Source organism: Uloborus diversus, chromosome 3 (genome assembly GCF_026930045.1).
Source record: "Uloborus diversus isolate 005 chromosome 3, Udiv.v.3.1, whole genome shotgun sequence".
NCBI classification, from domain to species: Eukaryota; Metazoa; Arthropoda; class Arachnida; order Araneae; family Uloboridae; genus Uloborus; species Uloborus diversus.
Genome location: NC_072733.1, coordinates 2590657 through 2613819, shown reverse-complemented (window position 1 = coordinate 2613819; position 23163 = coordinate 2590657). Strand labels below are relative to the sequence as shown.

The 23163-nt window shown below is 34.8% G+C and overlaps 1 protein-coding gene across 1 annotated transcript in view; it reads left to right on the top strand.

Annotated features, from left to right (window-relative positions):
- Positions 1-23163, top strand: part of LOC129218191 (protein O-mannosyl-transferase TMTC4-like) — a 110661-nt gene that overhangs the window by 82779 nt on the left and 4719 nt on the right. Inside the window, exons 13-15 of the mRNA XM_054852408.1 lie at positions 3596-3703; positions 14422-14563; positions 19421-19535. Coding sequence (XP_054708383.1) covers positions 3596-3703; positions 14422-14563; positions 19421-19535 — 365 coding nt within the window. The remainder of the gene's footprint in view (positions 1-3595; positions 3704-14421; positions 14564-19420; positions 19536-23163) is intronic.

The following is a 23163-nucleotide window of genomic DNA, read 5'->3' as shown; positions in this document are numbered from 1 at the left end:
CTAAAATTTCGTTTTAACAATTTTTTTTTTTTTTTTTTGCGAAATTATTTGATTTTTCACAAAATTAATTCATTTTTCACAAAATTATTTGATTTTTCACAAAAAACGGACCCTGTGAAAAAATCCTGGACAGACCCCTGCATACACACCGTTTGAGGATTAAATGAAAAAATTCAGAAAATGGTTTTGATTAATAAATTGGCTCATTTAAACATGGAATATTACTAAGAATTATTAGTTCTTTCTTTCCTTTACTGGGCCAATTTGTCAGTTTAAACATTTTTTATGAACATCCGCTGCAAGAAAGAATTTAAAAGTTGAAAGAATTCAACCTTTAAATTTTAATCCTTTCCTGAGAGTGAATATTTAATTCAAGAAGTACAACTCGGCTACTTGAAAATGAAGGTAGCTGTAGTCATAATTTGATTTTAATTTTACATCAATACATAACTTATATTTTGTAGGAACAAATTGATTTTGAGCTTCAAGCTAGGGGTGCAGACCTGGACACCATCTCTTTTCTTACACCACTGATAAAATGAAGTAAAAGCATTTTTTAATTTTAACGAATAACCCCAAAAACTTATAATATTTAATTGACTTCTATTATGCTAATATATCAACACTCAATCAGCAAAAAATAAAAAATAGGAAAATATTCCAAACGGTACTAGTATTAATAATCAAACATTAATAAATATCCAAAATATGAAACGTAACTAAAAGTGCTTACTTTACTTCAATGTGCAATTTTAAGCACCAGTGGATTTGGGCTACAACGCGATTCAATTTTTTGCGAAGTGGCTATATAGCGAGTTTTTCTCGAGTAACTAATTTTGAAGCTGATGCGAGTATTTTACCTGCAACACGAAAATTTTTGAAACGGAATTACAGAGCTTAAGTATCCCCTCCTTTATTGGGTGCTAAATATTAGTTTTCTCTAGTGGACTTTCAATTAAGTATCACTGAATGCGGAAGTTCCCCACACCACACTAGTCAAAACATCTCATTGTTAATGTACAAATCGCCACTCTGCATCTTTTTCATTCTAAATATGAAGTTGATGAAACATAATTGCACATAAGCAGGTTGTTTATGTAAATTTTGAAAATGGAAGGAAAAATAGAAAATTTCTGACACCTAAAGAAATGTAAAATGTTTTGATATGGTTGAACTAAAAGGTGCACTGAGTATAATTTCTGTATCTACTTTACAGTACTATTGTAGTGCTGCATTTTTTTATTGCTACATGCTATACTTACCATACTGTTTCATTTTAAGCCATTCACTGCCATTGATTTTGTGCCTCTTAACAGTAATTTTATTCAATAACACAACTTTTTTAAAGTACCGTAAAGTTTCAGTTTTCTATGTTTAAATTCGGTAATGTGAAGATAAGAAATAGGCTAAAATAGTTTGAGGGGTGTTTTCAACTGTTTAAAATAGAAGGTATGTTCATAAAAAATCGTATAGATACCTTTTGCCACAACGCAACTTATCAACCTACGCGAGGAGTCTTAAGACGCTTAAGTTGGGATTTGACTGTGTATGCCGATGACATTGATACCAAAACTTTTTGCTCAATGTGCAAAGTTTGCATGAAACGGAAAAATTTCCGTTATTACACATTTCTATAATACTGTAATATTCAATGCTAAACAAACTAATGGTGTCAAACAAAACGTATGGTGTCAAAATAATATGTCTGAGGTCAGCTCATAATTTTCAGTCTTCTGTTTCTTACTGGTGCAAGTTTTACTCAAGATTTGCACCAGCCAATTCGTTTGAAAATGTGTTTTTTTTTTTTGAAAATTTATTCAACAGTAGTTTCCAGAAATCGCTACTAACTCCTTTTTTTTAAAATCAAACCACTTGCTTCTCTACTTTTTTTAAAAGTTGTGCGCTACACTACAAACCACTAAAAAATGTAGCTACTTGTAGCCCGCTACTTCCAGGGCCCGATTGAGTCAAAGGGATCCCTAGGTCCTGGTTCAATTTGGTACCCCTCTTACAATAAAACCTGCACATTATCAAAGTACTAGTTTCAAAAAAAGGACAGAAATAAACAAATGTTTTTTTTTTTTTTTTGGTGCCCTTAAAATTATGGTACCCAGGTCCACGGACCCACAGGACCGTGCGTTAATCAGGCCCTGGATACTTCCAACAACTGAGTTTTGGCCTCATTATCTTACAAAAGATATTTCTGTATTTAAAAGAGTTCAAAGAAAGGCTACTAGACTAGTAAGGGGAATTTCAGATTTAGTTTATGATACTAGACCTAAAAGGCTTAATATGTATAGCCTGGAGCAGAGGAGAGTCAGAGAAGACATGATTCAATTGTTTGAATTTATCAAAATGAAAGATGTTAATGGGTTAAATCTGTGCACAGAAAGCAGAATGAGGGGTTATTGTTTTAAGCTATTCAAATCTCAGGTTAACCTGCAAATTAGGAAAAAATACTACAGTACAACCTCGATATCTCAAATCTCTCGGGACAGGAAAAAAATTCGAGATATCGAGTTTTTGAGTTATCAAGGTTTAAATAAAATTACACTAGAAACTCTCACAATTACACACACGTACGGTATATGCATTTATAAATGTACTATGAGACCACTTTGAATTACGATCAATAAAGTAGTCTTCAATATTTTACTAGATTTGAAATTTTATAATTGTCGAAAGTGCACAGAAAGAGATTTTGAAATGAACAACAATTTCAACTTCACCTAAAAATTTAAAAATTATTATCTTCAACTAGTAGCTCTCCACATTCAAAAAGTTTTCATCAACCATTTTGTAGAAGTTAAAAAAGCAGAATGATGAAAATGAGGAACGCATTTTCCGTTTTCACTTAAAAACTGACTGGTAAAAATCAACCCCCTTTCCTCAAAGTGGACAACATGTTGGAGAGAAATGCAGAAAGATTCTAAACTCTGGGGAAAACACAGCACCCCTTTCATACCAACACTTCCCTATTATCTTGCTTCAATCCCCTAATCACAAAGTTTCCAAGAAGAGAGATGAAAACTGGTCCCTGGAACTGGTTTTACTACAAAAATTGCCAAAGAAAAATGACAACTGAAATTTGCTGTTGTGAAAAATTTGGACATATCAAGGGTTTCGAAAAATAAATTTCGAGATAACTATGGAAAATACATAGGGGTTTTTATAGAAAATGCAGGAGAAAAATGTTTTTTCGAGAGATCATGCATGGGTTTCGAGATAAGGAGTTTCGAGATATCAAGGTTTGACTGTACTTTAGTAGGGTCGTGGGCTCTTGGAACTGCTTAGAGGCAGTAATGAGTAAGGGGGTGGATAGCTTTAAGATAGCTGTTGATCTTCATTGGGGACTAATAAACTGACTAGGACCTGCCTAGCTGGGCCCAGAACCTGTTGCTGATCATTACATTTGTATTTGTAATGAACAAGGAGGTAGATAGCTTTAAGAGGCCCAGTGATCTTCATTGAGGGCAAATAACTTGACTAGGATCAGCTTAGCTGGGCCTAGAGCCTGTTGATCATCATGAAAGTTGTATTGTATTTGTAATTCAAAAGACTTTCTCTTGATGTTAACACTTTTTTTGTTTTATAGGCTTAATCCACACTATGATCAAGCAATGAATAATTTAGCAAATGTATTAAAAGATCAGGGTAAATTGTTAGAAGCAGAAAAATTACTTTTATCTGCCATTAAAATAAGGTATTTATTAATATTTTGTTATTTGACTGGTTTTAATTCATAGTTTATCATTACAATATTTAGGTTAAATATCAATGTATGTATTTATTTTGGAATGAGTGTTTTGATGTGTGCAAGTTTCTCTACACTATAAAGTCTTTGAATAAGTCCTAATTCTTGGACTTGAATCCAAAGAGGTAACTTAAAATTTGAGAATTTTATTTTCGCCATTTTCCAATGAAGCATACATTCACCAAGAATGGACACAATATTATTGCTATAAACAAGTACAGGTTTTTTGACTTTCTTTACCAGTGGCTTCTCAGCCCATTTTAATATCTCGCATTTTGGAATGACATTAATGGAATGACAATTAATCATCAATGTTGCCAATCTGCTTAAATTTATAACATATATACATGCATTTCAAATTTAAATTTATAACTAGTCATTGATCCCAACGATGAAAAAAAGTTTCAAAAATCTATTGCCCGTAGTAGTATTTGGAAGCACTCTCAAGATCATGCTGGTAAGGTTTTCTTTGAGTAAGAAACTTGAAGAGGCACCTGCATAAATGTGCTGCTCAGTGGCAGATCCACAGGGTGGGGCGATCGCCCCCCCCCCCCAAGGTTTTTAAGTTTGAAAAATTTCTGAGAGAAGGCTATCAAACTCTCTCCCCCTTCCCACCCCCCATTACCAAAAAGTCGCCTACAACTGTATTTTTACGACTTAAAATCCAAAAAGTTTCCAGAGGAGAGCCTCTGAACCCCTCCCTCAAATGTCATCAAAGATCGCCAAAATTTTGAATTTTTATAGCTTCAATTTCGAAAAAATCGCCAGAATCGACATTTTTTTTCGAAAATGCCATTAAAAAGACCCTTCAATTTCGTTTTCAGAACTTCAATTCCGAAAAAATTCCAGGGGAGAGCCCTTCCTCCAACATCAATGAAGATCCACTAATGTTTCGTTTTTGAAACTTCAATATCAAAAAGTTGAGGAATAGCTCCATCCCTTCCATTAACGCTACAATAGATAACCAACAAGCGCATTTCAAAGCTCCAGCTTTGAACCATTTCCGATTTAGAAAGTTCTGATCTCTGTTCCTTCTCCCTATGTCATAAAAGATGGCTTATAACTACGTTTTCAGGACTTCAATTTCGAAAAATTTCAGGCCCTTTGTCCCTTCTTTCCTCATCTTTTAACATCATCCAAAGATCATCTACAACTGCCTTTTTGGAACTTCTACATCGAAACATTGAACAAATTCTGAACTATGTATCTTCTGCTTCGTTATCAGAGGTGGCCTTCAATTGCGTTTTTAGGACTTCCATTCCGAAAAAGAAATTATTTGGGTGGGGGAAGCCCCCAAACCACCTGGTTTTTTGCATCACTAAAGATATCTAAAATTGTGTTTCTGAAGTTCTAATATCAAAAAACAACTAGGGAGAAATCCTGAATCTCATCCTCCCCTTCAACCACCAAAGATAGCAAATAATTTTTCAAAAATATACACTTAAATTTCAAAACATTTCCGGAAAGAGACCTCCAAGCCTCCCTTTCTCCTATTAACCACCAAAGAGTCGAAAAATACATTCCTAACAAACATTTTTGGGGAAGAACCCTCAGACACTCTTACTTATGGATAGTTTTAAACAGCGCAATCAACCAGCAAATCCATAACTATATTCAAATTTGATTTACAAATGGAATTTTTGTATTTCATTATGCTCGGTACGAAAACTGGTAAAAAGAGATGCCATCTTGATGCTGCAAATTTTCTTTTACAAGGAAAAAAGTACAATTGAGGACCTAAAATGGCTACTGAAAATACTTCACGAGTTCTCAAATGAATCAAGAGTTGAAGAGTTTAATTTGGATCATAAATCCAAAATATTAGTTTTTCTCCCCCCCCCCTTTTTTTCAATTTTTTATTTTTGGTACTCAAAACACTTGTAAATTTTATTCAAATTCTTTGAATGATACACATTATTCAGAAAAAAAAAACGCAGAAAAAAAGAATGAAAAAACATGTTTAGTTTTTAAAATTTTTGAAAACTTTAGGGGGGACTTGAAAACTTTTTTTTTAACTTTTCATTATGGGGAGCTTTTCCCCTCCCCGTAATATGTTACTCATTCGCCCCTCCCAACAGGATCATCTGGATCTGCCACTGTTGCTAGGTATTTTCAGTGATTGCTGTATTTGTAAATAGAATTGTAGCCCTTGAAGATTTAAAAAATATATTTTATCTGCACTATTTGCTGCGGAAATCTTTGAACAGTGTTAGAATTTCTTCTTCAGTAAAAATTTAGGTCTCCCGCTAGACATCCTTGAGATCTGAAAATATAATATTAATGTAAAATGTTTTGAAGCATTAGGAAAACATTCATGAGCTGTAATGAAAAGGATATGGAAATTTCCATATCTGGAAGAATAATGGTTGAATTCATATTTCAAATACTGATGTAATGGGGGCACATACACTGGTGTGCAAAAATTAAGGATGAAGTCGAAAAATTAGCATATCTGCTGAACGAAGAGGCAGAACGGACAGAAAGACCAATCAGGAGATTAAGTAAGGTGATGTACGGTAGCACATGCGCAGATATGCAGGCAAACGTGATGGGGGAGTGTCTGAGTAGTATAAAGCATGTTGTCGGTGTAAGATCAGTATTTCTGGCAAAGAGATTGCACGCCGTATAGCAGTTAAAATCACACCGAGTTTCTGCCTCAGCGAGAAATGGCGAATAATCAATCTGTTAGACGACATCTGGATGCTTTTACCCGAGGTCGAATCATTGGGAAGTTGGAGGATGGCCGCAGTGTGACAAGTGTGGCTGCAGAGTTCGGAATTGCTCACAGCATCGTTTCACGACTTTGGAGACAATTTCTAACTACAGGAACAACTATCCGGGGCTTCAGTAGTGGTCGTCCACGAGGAACCACATCCGCAGATGACCGGTATATTGTCTTACAGGCCAGAAGAAACAGGCGGCAGACAGCGGGAGAAATCGCTAGACACACGACACAGGCGACTGGACTGTTGGCATAAAATATTATTTTATTTTTATTCTCGGTCCACAGCCGATAATTTAAAGAAAATAATTTAAAGTTAAATGTACCTACTTTAAGCCCAGTCTGGTAAAAGTAGAACTATTCAACTAGTTGGTGCTAACACTTCAATCGACAATTCCCCCACGCCATAATTAATGGCGACTGTTTACTAAAACCATTGAAGATTGCATGTCTCGATGTGTCTATTCAGAAAAAGTTGAGTTGTCACCTGATTGATTCAAATTAATTCCACTTGTTGACCACACGTTCTATGGAGAGGAGTACGAATATTCGCGGCAGTGGAATAAACAAATGAGTGATGGTTGAAGTAGAAGTTAGTGTGGTGACGTCATCGAGGCATGGAATCTCATTGGCTGATAAAACATATATATTGAGGCGAGTGGCATCACTCTCTCGCTCTTCTCTCAACGATCCCCAGTTTTGTTTTGATCGTGAAACCTAGTTCGGCTCACGTGTGGGGGTTTTTCCCCGCGATGCTAGCGGGGCTCTTTTAGTGGTGTGTGAATTGAAATATTCCAAGTCCTGGAATTAGTATGAGTCCAGGTGAAGAAACACTTGTGTTGTGTCCGGCCAATTGAGATTGCCGGGGAAGTGAGTTCCTAAGAGTCTACCTGAGATGTTCACCGATCTCCGAACTGTCTAATGTTGCCTTCCCGTTACGGACGTTCCTGAAGTGTGATCCGGGGGACTTTTTGTGTTTCTTTACGTGGATCCTTCGGCCTGGCCAGCGACTACATCGACAGATTGGTGACATTTTTCTTTTACTTATTGGAACCACTTTTGTTGTGATATTTTGGGGGTGTTCTTTTATGCGGATATTGTATTACAGTTCTAGTCATATTTAATAAATGTATTTTTCTGAAACGTGTTTTTTGCTTGTCTCCAACTTGACATTACAGGGCCAGTTAATGTTGGCTTAGTTTAAATATCTTAAACTTTGGATTTTTAAACTTAACTTTAATTATGCCAACATGGACGACCGATATCGCAACTCTTTACAGGTGAGAGCAGATTCAGTCTGAGTAGCGATTCTTATCGCATACTTATCTGGAGAGAGCGGGGAAGCCGCAATCATCCCTCGAACATCATTGAAAGGGACAGGTATGGAGGTAGCGGTGTTCTCGTTTGGGGAGGCATCATGCTTGGTAGTCGTACAGACCTTCACATCTTCGACGGAGATTCAGTCAACGGAACCCATGTTGCATTGTTAAAAGAATACTCACGTATTGTGAGTGTAATTGTGCCAAAAGTTGCAAGAAAGAATCGATTATGTAATACAACAAAAGCCTTTATTGAGGCAAAAATGTTATGTAAATAAAACATTAAAAACATTTGTTACAATAAACAATGAACTGGGCAATTGGGTATTTAAACTATTGCACTAACTGAAATAGCAGGAAAAATATTGCACTATATCATACCCTACGTCTGCTGCCTAGTACTAATCTTGTTTACAACCATGAGTAAAAACTTTCAAGTAGTGAGCAAAAATGACTAGATGAAATTCAAATCTTATATTACCAACGTGGAGAAATTCAACTAAGCATCTTATAACTTGGAGGTATGCTGAACATTCTACTATCCTTCCTTGCCTTGCTCACGTTGATACAATCTTCCGAACTGGTTGTAAACAAGCCTTCACATGGCTCCAATGGCAAACAGATCGCATACTTGGACAGAGATCAATTGCCCGATTGCTCCGAAAGTAACGGCAATTCCCCCTTAAGAACAGAAGTTCAAAACGACGTGCTCAACGCTCATTGGTCCACGTGTACCAAGTATGATCGATGTAACAGCTTCTGGAACTTTCTACAACTTTCCCGCTCATGAGAGATCGTGACGAGGGCACCACCAAGTGGCGAAAACATGGAAGTACGTATTCGAACTTTAACTTTGATGGATGGTGTTTACAGGATGCCTACTGATATAACATGCGGTTGAATGCCGTAAGTAAACGCTCAATTCTTATACCAATCTTTAAGTAGTAAGCAACGAGATAAAAACAATATAGGGTGAATATACTATTAGAATAACAATTGTAACGAGATTTTCTTCCATATGTACGTCTTTTTAGAGGCGCTATGGGTCCGCAGTTCCCTTTCATGGACGACAATGCACCATGTCATCGCACAGTAGCTGCCGAACAGCTCTTAGAGAGTGAGGATATTGAATGTATGGATTGGCCGGCACGATCTCCTGATCTCAATCCCATCGAGCATGTATGGGATTTCCTAGGCAGACGCTTGGCAGCTCGTACCTTACCACCAGTAACAATTCAGGAGCTTCAATTGGCGCTGCAAGACGAATGGGCAGCAATGCCTCAACAACTCATTGACACCACCCTCATTCTCAGCATGGGCAGACGCTGTGAAACCGCCTAGCAGTCGGGGGAGATCATATCCCCTACTAAAGACCGGATGTTTCTTGCTGGACACCCATCACAGGGATGTTTCGGCCTTCAGTCGCATTGCGCTCCATGCTACTTTTTCAATAAAGCTTATTTTTAGCCCTCTGATCTCTCTTTTAGTAGGTGTTGCTTACATTACACATGTCCTTACGTATTGGGGATCTTACGGTATTAAATGTGTTGATTTGGAAAGCTTTTGTACAAAGTTATATTGAAGAAACCGTCTCGTCCTTAATTTTTGCACAACAGTGTATATCTCTTTTCTCACCTGAACCATTTCCATGTAGACATAAAATCTAGTAAATACACATAAAAACACTTTTTTTTTTGCTATTGGGAGGTTCAATAAGTTCTCGCTGTTTTTTTTTTTTTTTAATTACTGCTTTATTTTTTAAAAATCATTTTAAAACATGTTACTGAAAGTATTGTCCATCGCTAGTTACTACTTTTCCCCATCTTTCTGGCAGCATTTCAATTTCATGTCAGAAAAATGATATGCTTTTTGTGGCTATGCAACAGTCAACCCAATTTTCAGCTTCTTCGTAAGTATGAAAGTGCTGCTCAGCTAAGCCATGTGTCGTCAACTAGAACAAGTAATAGTCAGAAGAGTCAATGCCTAGTGAATACAGCTGGTAGAGTAGGACTTCCCACTTAAGTGTCTCCAAGTTGACTTCTGATCAATATTGCAAAATGTGGCCGATCGTCCTCATGCTGCAAAATGACCTTGTCACGTCTCTACTTGTAAGACGGCAGTTTTTTCTTCAATGCTCAGCTTAATCACTCCAATTGTAGCCTGTAGCGATCTCCCGTGATAGTTTCATTTGGTTTGAGCAGCTTATGGTGAACAATAACCAGCTGATTTCAACAAATGCATGGCAGAAGCTTGGAACCATGAATATTGGGCTTTGCTAAGTATGTTACATGCATAGCTGGGTTTACTCCACAATTTTCCACGCTTATTATTATTATAGTGTATCCAATTTTCATCGCCAGTTATGATGCAATGCACTAACCCTTTCCTTTTCTGCCATTGAAACAGTTGTTCTCACCTGAAAATATGCTGTTCGACGTCTCTCATTTTAAACTGGTACGACACCCAACTACGTTACTTTTGAATCATTCCTAATGTTTAAACATTTCAAAACTGTTTTGTAATCAACTCTTAATGGTTCTGCAAGTTCAGCTATCATTTGACATGAATCTTTATGGAGAATTGCTTCCAATGGTTTTCCTTCAAAGTTCTTCGGTGCGACAGCGCTCTTTATCTTCAACGTCAAAGTCATTATTTTTAAAGCATCTAAATCAATCTCTACAAGCTATTTCAGGCAGAGCATGATCGGCGTAAGTCTCCATGAGAATTCTGTGAGCTTCAACTGCATCTCTTTCCGGAATGTTTTTTTCCCGCGATGACTTTTTTTTTGGCAAAAAATTTGACATACTTAAGCTATTTTTAAAAAGGTTGTTTTCACTTCCGCAAAATAACATAAACTGAATTTCAAGCTTGCATATTGTACTTGTATATAGATGCGTCAGTAACAAAAACTAGCTCAGTCAGTTCCAGTAACGGCATCTATTTCAAAACAGCAGGAACTATTATTCAACCTCCCAATATATTTACCATTATTAAAACAAAATGTAAAATGTATTGAGGAAAACTTTTCTGTTTCGAAGATGCTGAACATAGCATGCAAGTAGTATGATCAGATAGGTGATGATATAATATGTCCTAGGAATAAAGAAAACAGTATTTCATTTTCATATATTTGGCTCATTAGAATTTTAAATTACTATTTTATATTCAAGTAAGTAAATTACCTAGTTACAACCAGGATTGGAGGAATCGCCGATTACATAATCCTAATTGTAATCTAAATTTAAATAATCGTAATTTGGCCTTGTAATTATGTAATCCTGACTTGCTGAAAGTGACAGGTTGGGTTTCTGCAATGGTATGGAGAAGATAAGATTTCAATAAAAATGCAGAAAAAGGCTGTTTAGTGCTCGTCAGACCGTTTGTAAATGAGGGTCATAAAATCGAGACATATCTGTAGATTCTTTTGAACGAAACGTCTTCCTAATCCTTACACCTGGTCAACAAACTATGCATGGAACACAAGCTTTTGATGTTTTTATAGAAAAAGTGGTCAAAGAGAAGACATTTCGTCAAAAAAAGAGTGATGTGCACTTGTGTTTTGGTAGTTTTTCATTTGAACTGTTTCGATTTTTCACAGCATGACATATAATCTAAGTCCAGAGAAATGTATTTTTCATTTTTTTTGGAATAATTTCTCATATTTAATCTAAATTTATATTTTTTATTTTAATACTAATATAATTTTTACCTAATAAGTATGTACTTCTGGAAAAAAAAAAGTTTGTATTAATAGATTTTAAAAAATTGTTTACTTTTAATTACGACGGGGAATTATATTAAAATGTTAATTATCTTTCTGTGCTTGAAATAATTTCAATATATATTTTAAATTTTAGTTTTTTATTAAATGTAAATAGTATTCTGAAATATGAGGGAAAAAATTAAATAATGCCTAGAAAGCAGAAATTATAGCAAAACTTATTGTATCCATTCGTATTTTTTAATGTGTGTTAAAATGTTCTTATGCTTGTAAAAGTGCAAATTCTGTAATAAGTGACCAAATCAAAAACGTAATTAAAGCTTTTCAAAGTTTTTTTAGTATTGCTTGCACTTTTTCCCTTCTTAAAGAATAAGAGTGAAAACAGGCACCTTTGCAGCATTAAGTTTACTTAAATACATTGCAAAAAAAATTTACCTATAGTACTTATTTTCAAATGTTTATTTTCATGTCGTTCACTTCCACTCTTCTGCATACTTTAATGTATTGCACATGTTCTGCACAAAGATTCTCCCCCCCCCCCCCAGAGCCTGATTACTGCAGGGGCATGTGGGGCACAGGCCCTCTTAGATTTCAGGGGGACCCAAAATCCCCTTAATTTATCATGCTAGTTAAAAATAAATAATGATTTCACTCAGAATCCAGAGTACAATGATATTGATATTTTTGCAAATGCCAAGACAAGGAAAAAATCTCTTTTTTGTTGATAAAAATTCCCTTTAAAAATTTGATATCTTTGAAAATCCCAAAACCATTTCAAGTTTAGTCTGTATTTACTATTAAAAGTTTTATCACAGATAAGTTTGATATTTACGGTTTACTGCAACAGGCAAAGTTTAACCACATATTATATGATTATTGTATACTATATCTCTTCTACTTTTTATATTGTGATATGAGGTACCACCAAATTAAGCATGGTTGCATTAATACGCAAGTATCAAAATATTCCATAGCTTCATTTTATAGAATAAGCCAGAATGGAGGGGGGCGGGCTGTGCCCCCCCCCATCCTCTTTTTTTTTTACTGATTGTCCTAATTTAATTGAGGTTATACCAAATAGTTGAAAGTACATTGCTGAAATATACTTCAAAATTTTCAGAATTTATAAATTCTAAAATTGTGGTTGTATGCAAATTCATAATATACAATTAAATCCCATACAATATGCATTACGTATTCATTTTTATATGGATGTGCAACCATCTATCTGTATACAATATAAGGTCACTATAGCTGGAAAATGTATGCAATTTAATTGCAAAAATTTACATGTGCCTATATTAATCATTCTTTTCAAGCCATAATTCAAAATTAATAAATAACACTAAGGTATAATCTTTAAGTTAATACTGCATGATAGTTGCAATTATCATTGCAGTCATCTGTATAATATTAAATCAAAAATTCTAATTTTTAATTATAAAGTTGCTGCCACAAATGAACGATACATAGAGTCTGAGTGTGTTATCGCAATCACGATCGTAATCGGCATCTCATAATTGTAATCAGTTACATTTTCCACGTACTGTGATCGTAATTAGGTTTTGTCGGAAGGTTCTAATCGTAATTGTAATCTCTCTCTCTCTCATATTTTTCATGCTCATAATTGTAATCGTAATTGATTAGATTTTCTTGTAAGCCTGGTTGCAACACATGAGCTGTTGATCTTTTTTAACAGCATATGATTTCGGTGTCTCCTATAACCTAAAAAGTCTACTAAAGCCATGATTTGTTGAGAAATGTGAGTTACACATTGCTTTAACTAATCATCACAGTTGTTGGATTCTGGCATTTATCACCCTTCTTCTTCTTCATCAGCACAACAGCCTGGTGCAGGCCAAAGCTTTCTCCGTCTGCTTCCTGCAGGCGGTACGACATGTTGCCATGTTTCTCCACCTGTTCACTCCCAACATTTTTAGGTCCTTCTCAACACTATCCAGCCACCTTGTTGCTGGTCTTCCCCTTCTCCTTGTACCCTCAATCTTCGAAAAAGTAAGCTTTTTAACCGGGTCCAGATCTGCACGCCTGAATACGTGCCCCAGCCATCTGATTCTATTGGCTTTAATTACTCTTAAGATGTTGGGTTGTCTGTATTTATGGTATACTTCAAAGTTATTATAAACTTCTCCAAGCATATCATTTCCTTTTACTACTACAAAAATTGATCGAAGGATCTTTCTTTCAAAAATGAGAAGTCTGTTTTATTTATCGCCCATGTCTCACTACCGTATAAAATGATAAGTCTTATGAGGGTTTTGTATAGATTTATTTTTGTATTAATGGAAAAGAGCTTAGATTTTAATTGGCTCTTTAAACCAAAGTAGCATCTATTTGCCATCAAAATTCGATTTCCAATTTCAACTTTAAACTCATTCTTACTGGTAATAAGCGTACCCAAGTAATTTAAACCGGGTGACTCCTTCAAAAGTATAGTTTCTAATATTAAGCGGCTGCACATCATGTATTCTAGTGCTTGCAACCAAAAACTTTGTTTTTTCCTTGTTTACAGCCAAGCCCAATTTCTTGGCAGCGCTCTCAAGGGCAACAAATGCCTCAACGACATCCTGTTTTCTTCGCCCAACGATGTCGATATCGTCCGCGTATGCCAATATCTGTATCGTTCTCTGCAGGATTGTGCCTCTAGTGTTGATACCTGAGTCTCGTATAACCTTTTCAAGGGCTAAATTGAACAAAATTTTATCACCCACAAGGCTAAAATTTTAATCAATGTTAAACCCACATGATAGTGTAATTTCAAGCTTAAAGGTTTAACACATTTTTCATCCTATAAATTTTATTTAAGATTTCTTTCCCAGCTTTCCATTTTAAAAGTTGAACCCAATGTCAATCTGCTTTTAAGATTTTTTTTTTTTTACTTTAATAGGCCAGATTTTGCTGCAGCATGGATGAATCTTGGCATTGTTCAATCAAGTTTGAAAAAAATGAATTCTGCTGAGAAAAGCTATCTTACAGCTATTCACTACCGTAAACGATATCCAGATTGTTTCTACAATTTAGGAAATCTGGTATGTTTCATTGAAAATATTATGCAAAAAATAATAATAATTTTCTTTTCTGCTTCAGTTTAAGAATTTTTATTTGAAAAAATAGCTCAAAATTGCTATTAAGTGGAACATGGTAACCCTTTAAAAAAGACTATTTGACATATGTATCCCCTATGTTTGAAATTTATTTTATAAATTATTGAACGCAAATAATTTATGAATTTTGGTTTTCCTATACTTTTTTATATTATTGCCTATTATTTATGTGTGTGTGTGTGTTTGCATTAAATGAAATCTGCATACGATATCTTTAGTGCAAGTTTAAGATATTGCCTTGAAAAAAAATCCTTTGAAAGTATTTGAAAAATGCTTGAATTTTTTTCTTCCTGAAGGGTATGCACCCTGATTTCAAGTACATTAAAAACCCCGATACCACCACAAGGAGGTGACTGCATTTTGTGTTCTATCCTGTCCTTCCCATAAACCCAGCCAAGGTATTTACGTATTAACAATTACTATATGATTTTAAACAAGTTTCTACTTTTGAGTACAGGTTTGAAGTTGACCTTTGAATCAGTTGTAGCATTTATGATCACGAGTATAATGTTTTTCTGATAAGTCCATGTCTCTCATCTTCTCTAAATACCAATCTATCTATTCTCAAACCAGTTTCATAACCCTGTCATTAGCCAGAGTGTGAAACAGGAACATTTGTTGAATTAATGATAAAACTCCAACTGTTTTTGGATTATCATCAGTTTTACTTGATGGATATTGTCAATGTAATACAGAAAGAAAATGTAACCCTGATCTTGCTGTCAAAAGTCCATAGAATACATCCTTGTATTCTTCAGTAATCTTACTAAAATTTGTAAAAGTATGGATGAGATGAATAAATCCTTTACCTATCGTCAATTTCCATCAATCAGAGGGGTTATAAGAGCGCATATGCAGGAATGAAAGTTGCAGCTATGATCATCATGTCAGTTGAGATTTCACTGTTATCAGCAATGATGTGACACCGCGAAAGCATACACACATTGTTACTATTTCAGAACGTATGCCAAAGACTTATAGAGACATTTCGAAGATAGTTGGCTTTAGTGCTGTAGACCCTCATTTTACGCGGGGATTATGTTCCACCGAAATGCCGCGTAAATCGAAACCGTGTAAATTGAGACATAATAATAGTGTTTAAATAGGGGTTTGGTTTCGTAGATAACAAAATACTTCATTCTAGTGGTGACTAATTGTATAAAAAGTTTAATATGTACTTGTATCGAATTTTATGCACAACATGCGTAAAGAAAACATAAATTAATTTCATGTCCTGTTTATAAAGAGGAGCTGGCTATGATAATCTTTTGGCAGTCATTAGGAATTCTTCTCTAGTTCTTTGCAGAGCATTAATGCATCCATGATCACTTGCGTCATTTCCATGATAGAATCTTCCTTCACTAACAAACCAGAAAGATCATTTCTATTGTCTAGGAATGGCTCAAAATTTTCATTGTGAACATTTTTGGTTGTGCGTCACCGACGTCGGTATCCTCGTTGGTTTTGTCCTCCTTTGTCACTCCTAAAAGCTTTTCTTCCAGTGAGTTCTAAACTGTATGAGTTTAATAACTTTACTTCTGGAAAGAGCTTTGGAATCAATTGCATAAAATGTCACCAGTGGTCCAAGCCCGATTATTAGCATGCCAAAATGCAGTTGATTGCATGCAATATGCAATCTTTAGGAGTTTGGACTTTGGAAGAGGGGAAAATGTTATCTGTTTGCATTGCTGCATCCGCGTAAAACCGAAACTCATCTGCTTAAAATAAAATAAAGGTGTCAAATCTTAAACCGCGTAAAGTAAACCCACGTAAAACAAGGGTCTACTGTATTACAACTGTGAGTTGTATTATAAAACAAAATAGAGAAACAGGATCCAAAACTCCGAAGCAGAGAGGGAAATGTAGGCGAAAATTGAAAACAACAGCAAGAGATGACTTTTTTCTACTTATTTTAGTTAAAAAAAGATCCTAGTGAAGCACTTAATACATAGTTGAAAGAGCATGGAACAAATATGAACTCGTCTACTGTTCGGAGGCGCCTATTGCAGCTGTCGGCCAGCCGATCGGCCTATAATGACACAGTTTCTGACTCAACGAGTGAATAAGAAGAGCTACTTGTGGGGGTTAAATTATAATTGGATTATTGAAAACTGGGGGAAAATATTATTTTGAGACAAAATTTATTTCATTGCTCAAGCCAAGGAACTTAACATGTGCGGAGATTTCCAGGCAAAATTTTTCTGGATTGCCACAAGAACAAATATGTAAACACCCTCAAAAGAAGAAGTTTTGGAGTTGTTTCAAGTACAATGATGTTGGTTCTTTGCAGCCTGTTGAGGGTATGATGCGTTCTAAGCACTATATTACTATTCTGAGAAAAAAGGTTTTAGGAGAGTTGAAAAAATGATACCCAGATGGAATATAGATTTTACAGCAGGATTTGGCCGCTTGCCATACGTCCAAAATGGTCAAGAAATTTATGAGTGAGCACCTAATTGAGAAGATGATATGGCCTATGAGCTCTCCTGATATCTACCCAATGGAGAATCTTTGGGCCATGTGCAGGAAAGCTTATTGCATAAGAACTGTTCAACTATAGAAAAGCTAATCACTGCGCTAATTCATGTGTGGTGCAAGGACATAAATAGTATTAATGATTGTGAAAAATGGTTGATTCTATGCATAATGGTGTCCAAATAATAAAGTGTCGTGGACATTGTATACGAAAAACTTTTGATTTCAATAAATTTAAATAAAAATCCATGTCTTCTTAGTTTTCTAATTGTTCAAGTTTGTTTCAATTAATTTGCACACTTATTGAAAGTTGCACAATGTAAAAGTCGTTTGTCTGATGAGCTCCTCAAAATTAGATCTGGTGATCCAAAGAAATGGCTACTATGCCAATTCTGAGAACTTGTTATTGATCATGGCAGTGGGTACTAGTCAAAATGTAAAGTAGTTGAATCAGAGAAAATCATACGAGGCAAAAGATCAGGTAGACACAAGAGATGGATTTATACGAGCAAATTTATATTTACGATTATAATGCCAAAACTGAATTTTAAGTCTAACTTCAAACCCTGGTTTAAACATCGAAATTTTGTTTAAAATCGTACAGTAAAAGAAAATGTTAGTCGGTTAAGACTATCCTTTTTGGTTGGATGGATAGGAAGGAAGGGCAGTGTGGAGCATGAAGTGCAGCTACCTTCTTGCGGTAGATTCTCGGTTGTTATCCAACTAAGAGATGCAGAGTTCAATATTTGTTGCAAAAAATATTGCAATGTACAAAAAATGGTATAAAAAGCGATACAGTCAGCCCTCGTTTATCGCGGTTGATTTGTTCCAGGCTTTGCCGCGATAACTGAAATTCCGCGAAGTAGGATTCTGTATTTATAAACCGAATATTTTCCTAACTAGAGCGCATCAACTTACTTAGCACAGTTAAAATAGGTTTTTAACATTGTTTGAGCCCTCTAGATATGAAACAGTACCCTTAACCACCATTACATTTGCATTACCTTTTTTACACAAAGTATGAGAAAATGAGATATATTAGACGTAATAGATATCACATAGTTATTATTGGGAAATAAAACTACATACACACATGCATTTCTTACACACTACTATTAATCTATGAAAATAGCTTAACTTAACTTGTTCGATGAAGAATTAATTGTCAGTTAGTGACCGTATGTGTCCCCGTTCTTCTACATTTATCCTCATTAAAGGTATTGCGCATACAACTTAAAAAGCTAGCACACTGTTGAACACCATTTACAGAGTCATTTATCCTCTAGTGATTTATACTTTCCAGTTATAGTGTTTAAAGGTTAAAATAAACTAGTGATTCGCTACACTTTCTTCAGCGATTTTATACCTCCACACCCTCAGCTAGTACCACACCACAGCCCCTCAGAAGAGCTTACCTTACTAGAAAGACATACTTTATTATTCTTTTGTAGGAAAAAGTTTATAGGAGTACATAAAAAAGACTAATTACTATATTTGAAAAAAAAAAAAAAAAAAACCGCGATGTAGTGAAGTCGCGAAAGTCGAAGCGTGAAGTAGCGAGGGATGACTGCATTTGGTTAATTTCACAAAAATGTAAGGTTTATTCACGCACTTAGAACTGTAAAAGAATATATTTTTCATAAAAACATGTGAAAAGAGTGTTAAAAGGAAGATTTTTAAATGGTTTTAGAACAAAAGTTTCAAATATTTTGTTGTTTTTAAAAAAATTTGGAAATCGGCCATTTTTTACCTTTTTTTCCAAACCTTTAAGCTTGTTTCCCGATAGCTAAACCTTATTATCTTTCAAAAATAATACAAGATATGAATTTATTGGGTGCAAATACATTACATTCCGAATGTGCAAGTCAAAGTTTAAAAATTTTATTTTTATGACATACCCTAATACACAGATGCACAACTCAAGAGAGAAAGGAATGCTTTTTTCGTTTTGTTAAAAAAAATTCCATGGGGGCTGAATTTTCCATAGTAAACATATGTTAACAAAATTTATGTTATTACTTCTATTTTTTTTCAAAAGTTAATTCATTTTTCTTTTACATTTTGGCCTAAAAGTAAAAGAAATGTGGAATGTTTTTATTTTAAAATAAAGCCTCATGCTATGCTAATTTCAAATTTGAATATGGTCTGAAAACTGGTTACAATCATAAGGCATATACTTTACTATACTACCTTCCTTGCATATTAAAGTAATTTTAAATTTTAATTCAAAGTGTACAATCTTCCCATTTTTTTATTCTTAAGACGATTACTGAACCAAAAATCTTTCTGTCATTACTCTTAAACTAGTATTTAGAACAAGGGCGGTATGATGATGCTTACCGAGCTTGGAGGAATGCCACTTCTTTGCAACTATCTCATCTGGTAGCATGGAATAATATGGTTATAATGCTGGACAGTATTGGTAGGTATATTCTTTTTCAAAAATAATGAATTTACTTCATTGTTTTCCAATATTTCAGAAAATAAAATATTTTCAGTACTTAGTTCACATAATTCTTGCTGATTGTTATTTAAAATGACCGCCTGAATCCAAATATGACCACCGTTTTCTCTCATCATGTTCCAATTTTTGGAAATGGAGTCCCCCAATTTTTGTCAGTTTTCTACCCATTATTTCTGTTTTTAGGGGAAAAGAGCTTTTTATTACATTTCGCATGTGAAAGGTTCAGAAACGCGGTAGCTCGCGAATCGAAGTTGAGTCAATTTCCAAATCTGCAAGTTTAAATTTTAAAGAATATGCAAATGCATAGAAAAATGATCCAGGACTCAAAAATTTCTCGAAGACAATACATCTTCTTAAAAATTGGAACTCAAACCATGCCCAATTGCTGACTGCAATTTACTTTGATATTTCAACAGGTGTTCCATGTCCATTCGGCCTTGCTTCTTTTCATAAACTAACACTTGATTATTGTTGAGATTTTAATTTGTTTCCGATGTTTTCTCCTGCAAATGCGGGGGACAAATCGGCAATGATGTTTTCTTGCCGATTCATCAGTGTGACGCCACACACATTTTGCTGCAGCGTTATCTGGAAGCTTTTTGGATATGAAGTCCTAAATACGAATTTTAGGCTATAGGGGAAGGAATGGAGTTGCGCTCTTCCCCGGCAATCTTTCAAAATTAAAGTTTTAAAACGCACTTTTAAGATACCTTGGTAGCATAAAACGAAGAAATGTTCTCCACCCTAAATTCTATTTTAAACATCCTGTCTCCAGATTTTCTTTATAAAGTTTTCGTTTACTTTCGATTTGTACTTTCGAACACTTAGAACTACTGGTGTGACTATTCATTACAATATTTTGAGTCTCGCTCACTGCATTTCAACTTTTTTCCTTTAAAACATGCTTTGGCGGCCCATGCATTTTTCTCCACTTAGCTGTGATTTTCATGATGATACAAAAAAAAAAAAAAAAATAAATAAATAAATAGAAACCAAATGTATGTTTGTCAGTGGCAGCAATGTAACTATCATGATTTTTTCTTTCTTTCTTTTTTTTTTTAATTAAACTGAAGGTTGTCATGGGTTTATCTTATGCACTATTTTTTCTTTTCTTTTTTTCTTGGTTAAAAAAGTTCAAAACATACATTTCAGCAGCATTAAGTTAGGTAAATTACTATAAAGAACTGTGGATGTTACTAAGTAATACTTAAAGATTGCACTTTCTTAAAAATTGTGAAGAAAAGTACTTTTTATCACTTGAATTCCACTTGTTATGTTATTATTACTATTTCGGTTGTCTGATAATGAGAACGTTTTCATTCATTTTTATTATTATTATTATTATTATTGTTCATCACTACATTAAAATTGGCTGCCTCCTTCTTGGCGACAGCCCTGCCTTGGAATGTTTAATGTTCCCTAGGAATTAGAGGCAGCTATTTGGGCATTAAGAAGACCCTGGGCAGTTATACTAGTTTTGCAACAAAGTTGTCTTATCGGCAGATACGACAACGATATCGGCTTATTACTCACAGCACGAGTTAGTAGAGGTTTATTTTTTTTAATTTCGTAACCCTTACTTTTCTTGGTGATTTTCTTTAGTCATTGAGAAATTCACTAGATTATTACGATATTGCGATAGATATTTAAATAATTACAAAAAAAGAAAATCCCTTTCTAAAATTCAATGCAGCCCAAATACACGTGACCAACAGAGCTGAATTACTAAATAGGCAATGTAGGCACCTGCGTAAGGGCCCCGAAAGTTTTTAGAGTTCCCAAGAAATATTGAAGTTCAAAAGTGAAAAAATTAAAAATAGTTTTCTTTTCCAACCAAAAATTTTCAAGCATTCAAGGTGAAAAATTTTAAACTTGCTCATCCCCACCCCTGTTCTCTTCTTCTTTCTTTCCACTATCTCTTCTTCCCAGCATTATAGGGTCCTTATCCCCTTTATAGGGGGATTTCTACTGCAGTCAAACATGCATTCGGCATGAAGTCCCCCGAGTCGGACAGATCACAAAATGTTTTACAACCTGTCTTGACTCTGGCCATTTGTGGCACTGGAGGCAGTTGAGGAGAAGAGCGGGAGGGGGAGAGGGAAGGGATGAACCACAGTACTCTGTAAACTGCACTGTTTTTCAAAATTTTCCCAGGGGAAACCCCCGGACCCCCTCAAATGCGAAATATTTTATACTCCACTGAAAGAGGGAACCCTACATCACAATCCTTCTTCCCCTTTACAAGGTCAATCTAAGAAAAAACTTCTTTAATTCAGAATAAATGATAAAAAATGCACCTTTAATGGATTTTTTAAAAGTAGTATGAAATTTCGTTCTGGTAAAGGGTAAGTCAAGCAAAACTTCAAACGCATGTTTTTTATATATAAATTTAACTTTAGGTTTTTTACTTAACGTATCCAAAAAGAAAAAGCAAAAAGCAGTTTTTGAAACAATTTTCTTACATTTTCCGTGGAAGGGCCCCATTCCAGTACCTAGTCGACCACCCTTGAAGGAGCCAGTCCGGGCCTGCCTAAAACTATAAGCTTTAAAATCAGGGGTAAATTATAAAATTTGAGGAAGGGCTAAGGAAGGTTTTGCATGGTAACAGAAATACAGGCTAAAGAAATAATATATGAGATTATATATAAAATACATGTGTGATTGGGCCCCATCACTTCTAATGCCTATGGGCCCCGAAATCCTTGTTCCGGCCCTGGTGATCCCCCGGGCAAATGCCCAGCTGCTCGGCAGCCCCATCCGCCACTGGGCTGTATCTTTTGTTTATAAAAATGCTGAAAAATTAAATTGATCTAAAATGTTGATAAGGTTATTAAAATCCAGAAGTCAGAAAAGCCAACAGATCTAGTAAATTTAGTCAAATGTCATGTAATGATGTGAATTGGCACTACATCAAGGATTTCTTTTCTTTATTTTTGGTGCCTGTTCAAATTTTTTTTTGTTATGTCCGTTATTATGATTATTAATTAATTCAAAAGTTGTTAAAAATTTCAACTCGGCAATTTTTTCTTTGCCATTTGCATACTTTTCTGCTTTAAAAAATGCATTAACTTATCTCATAGTATTTCTTGATATTTTTTTTAACTAGTATGTATAAAATTGTAGCTTCCTTTTAATTTAATACTCAGAAACATTTATAATTCTTAAAAAAAATCACAATGTTCTGGGGGGGGGGTAAGGTGGCAGAGTTGAAAAGCAAGTACATTGGCTTTGATAATAAACCATAGATATTTTTAGCATAATTCCCATTTCAAGTCAAAAAATTGTGAGTCTGAAAATATTCGTACATACGAAAGTTTTTCCAAAATTGAGAAAGTAAAAAAAAAAAATTATCATCAAGCGATTTCAAGTCTTTTTTTTTTTTTTAAGATGACGTTTTTTTAAAAATTGAGTGTGAGTAAATGTGCATTATGAGCAATTGGTAGAATTTATAAAGTTCTGACATTACTGAATGAAATATGAAAATCATTTTACACATTAAGATTTTCCCCAAGCTGACTGACATTGAAAAATCAATGTTTTATTTTTGCCATCTCTTTTTTAGGGTATTGTTGATAGCTAAAAGCAA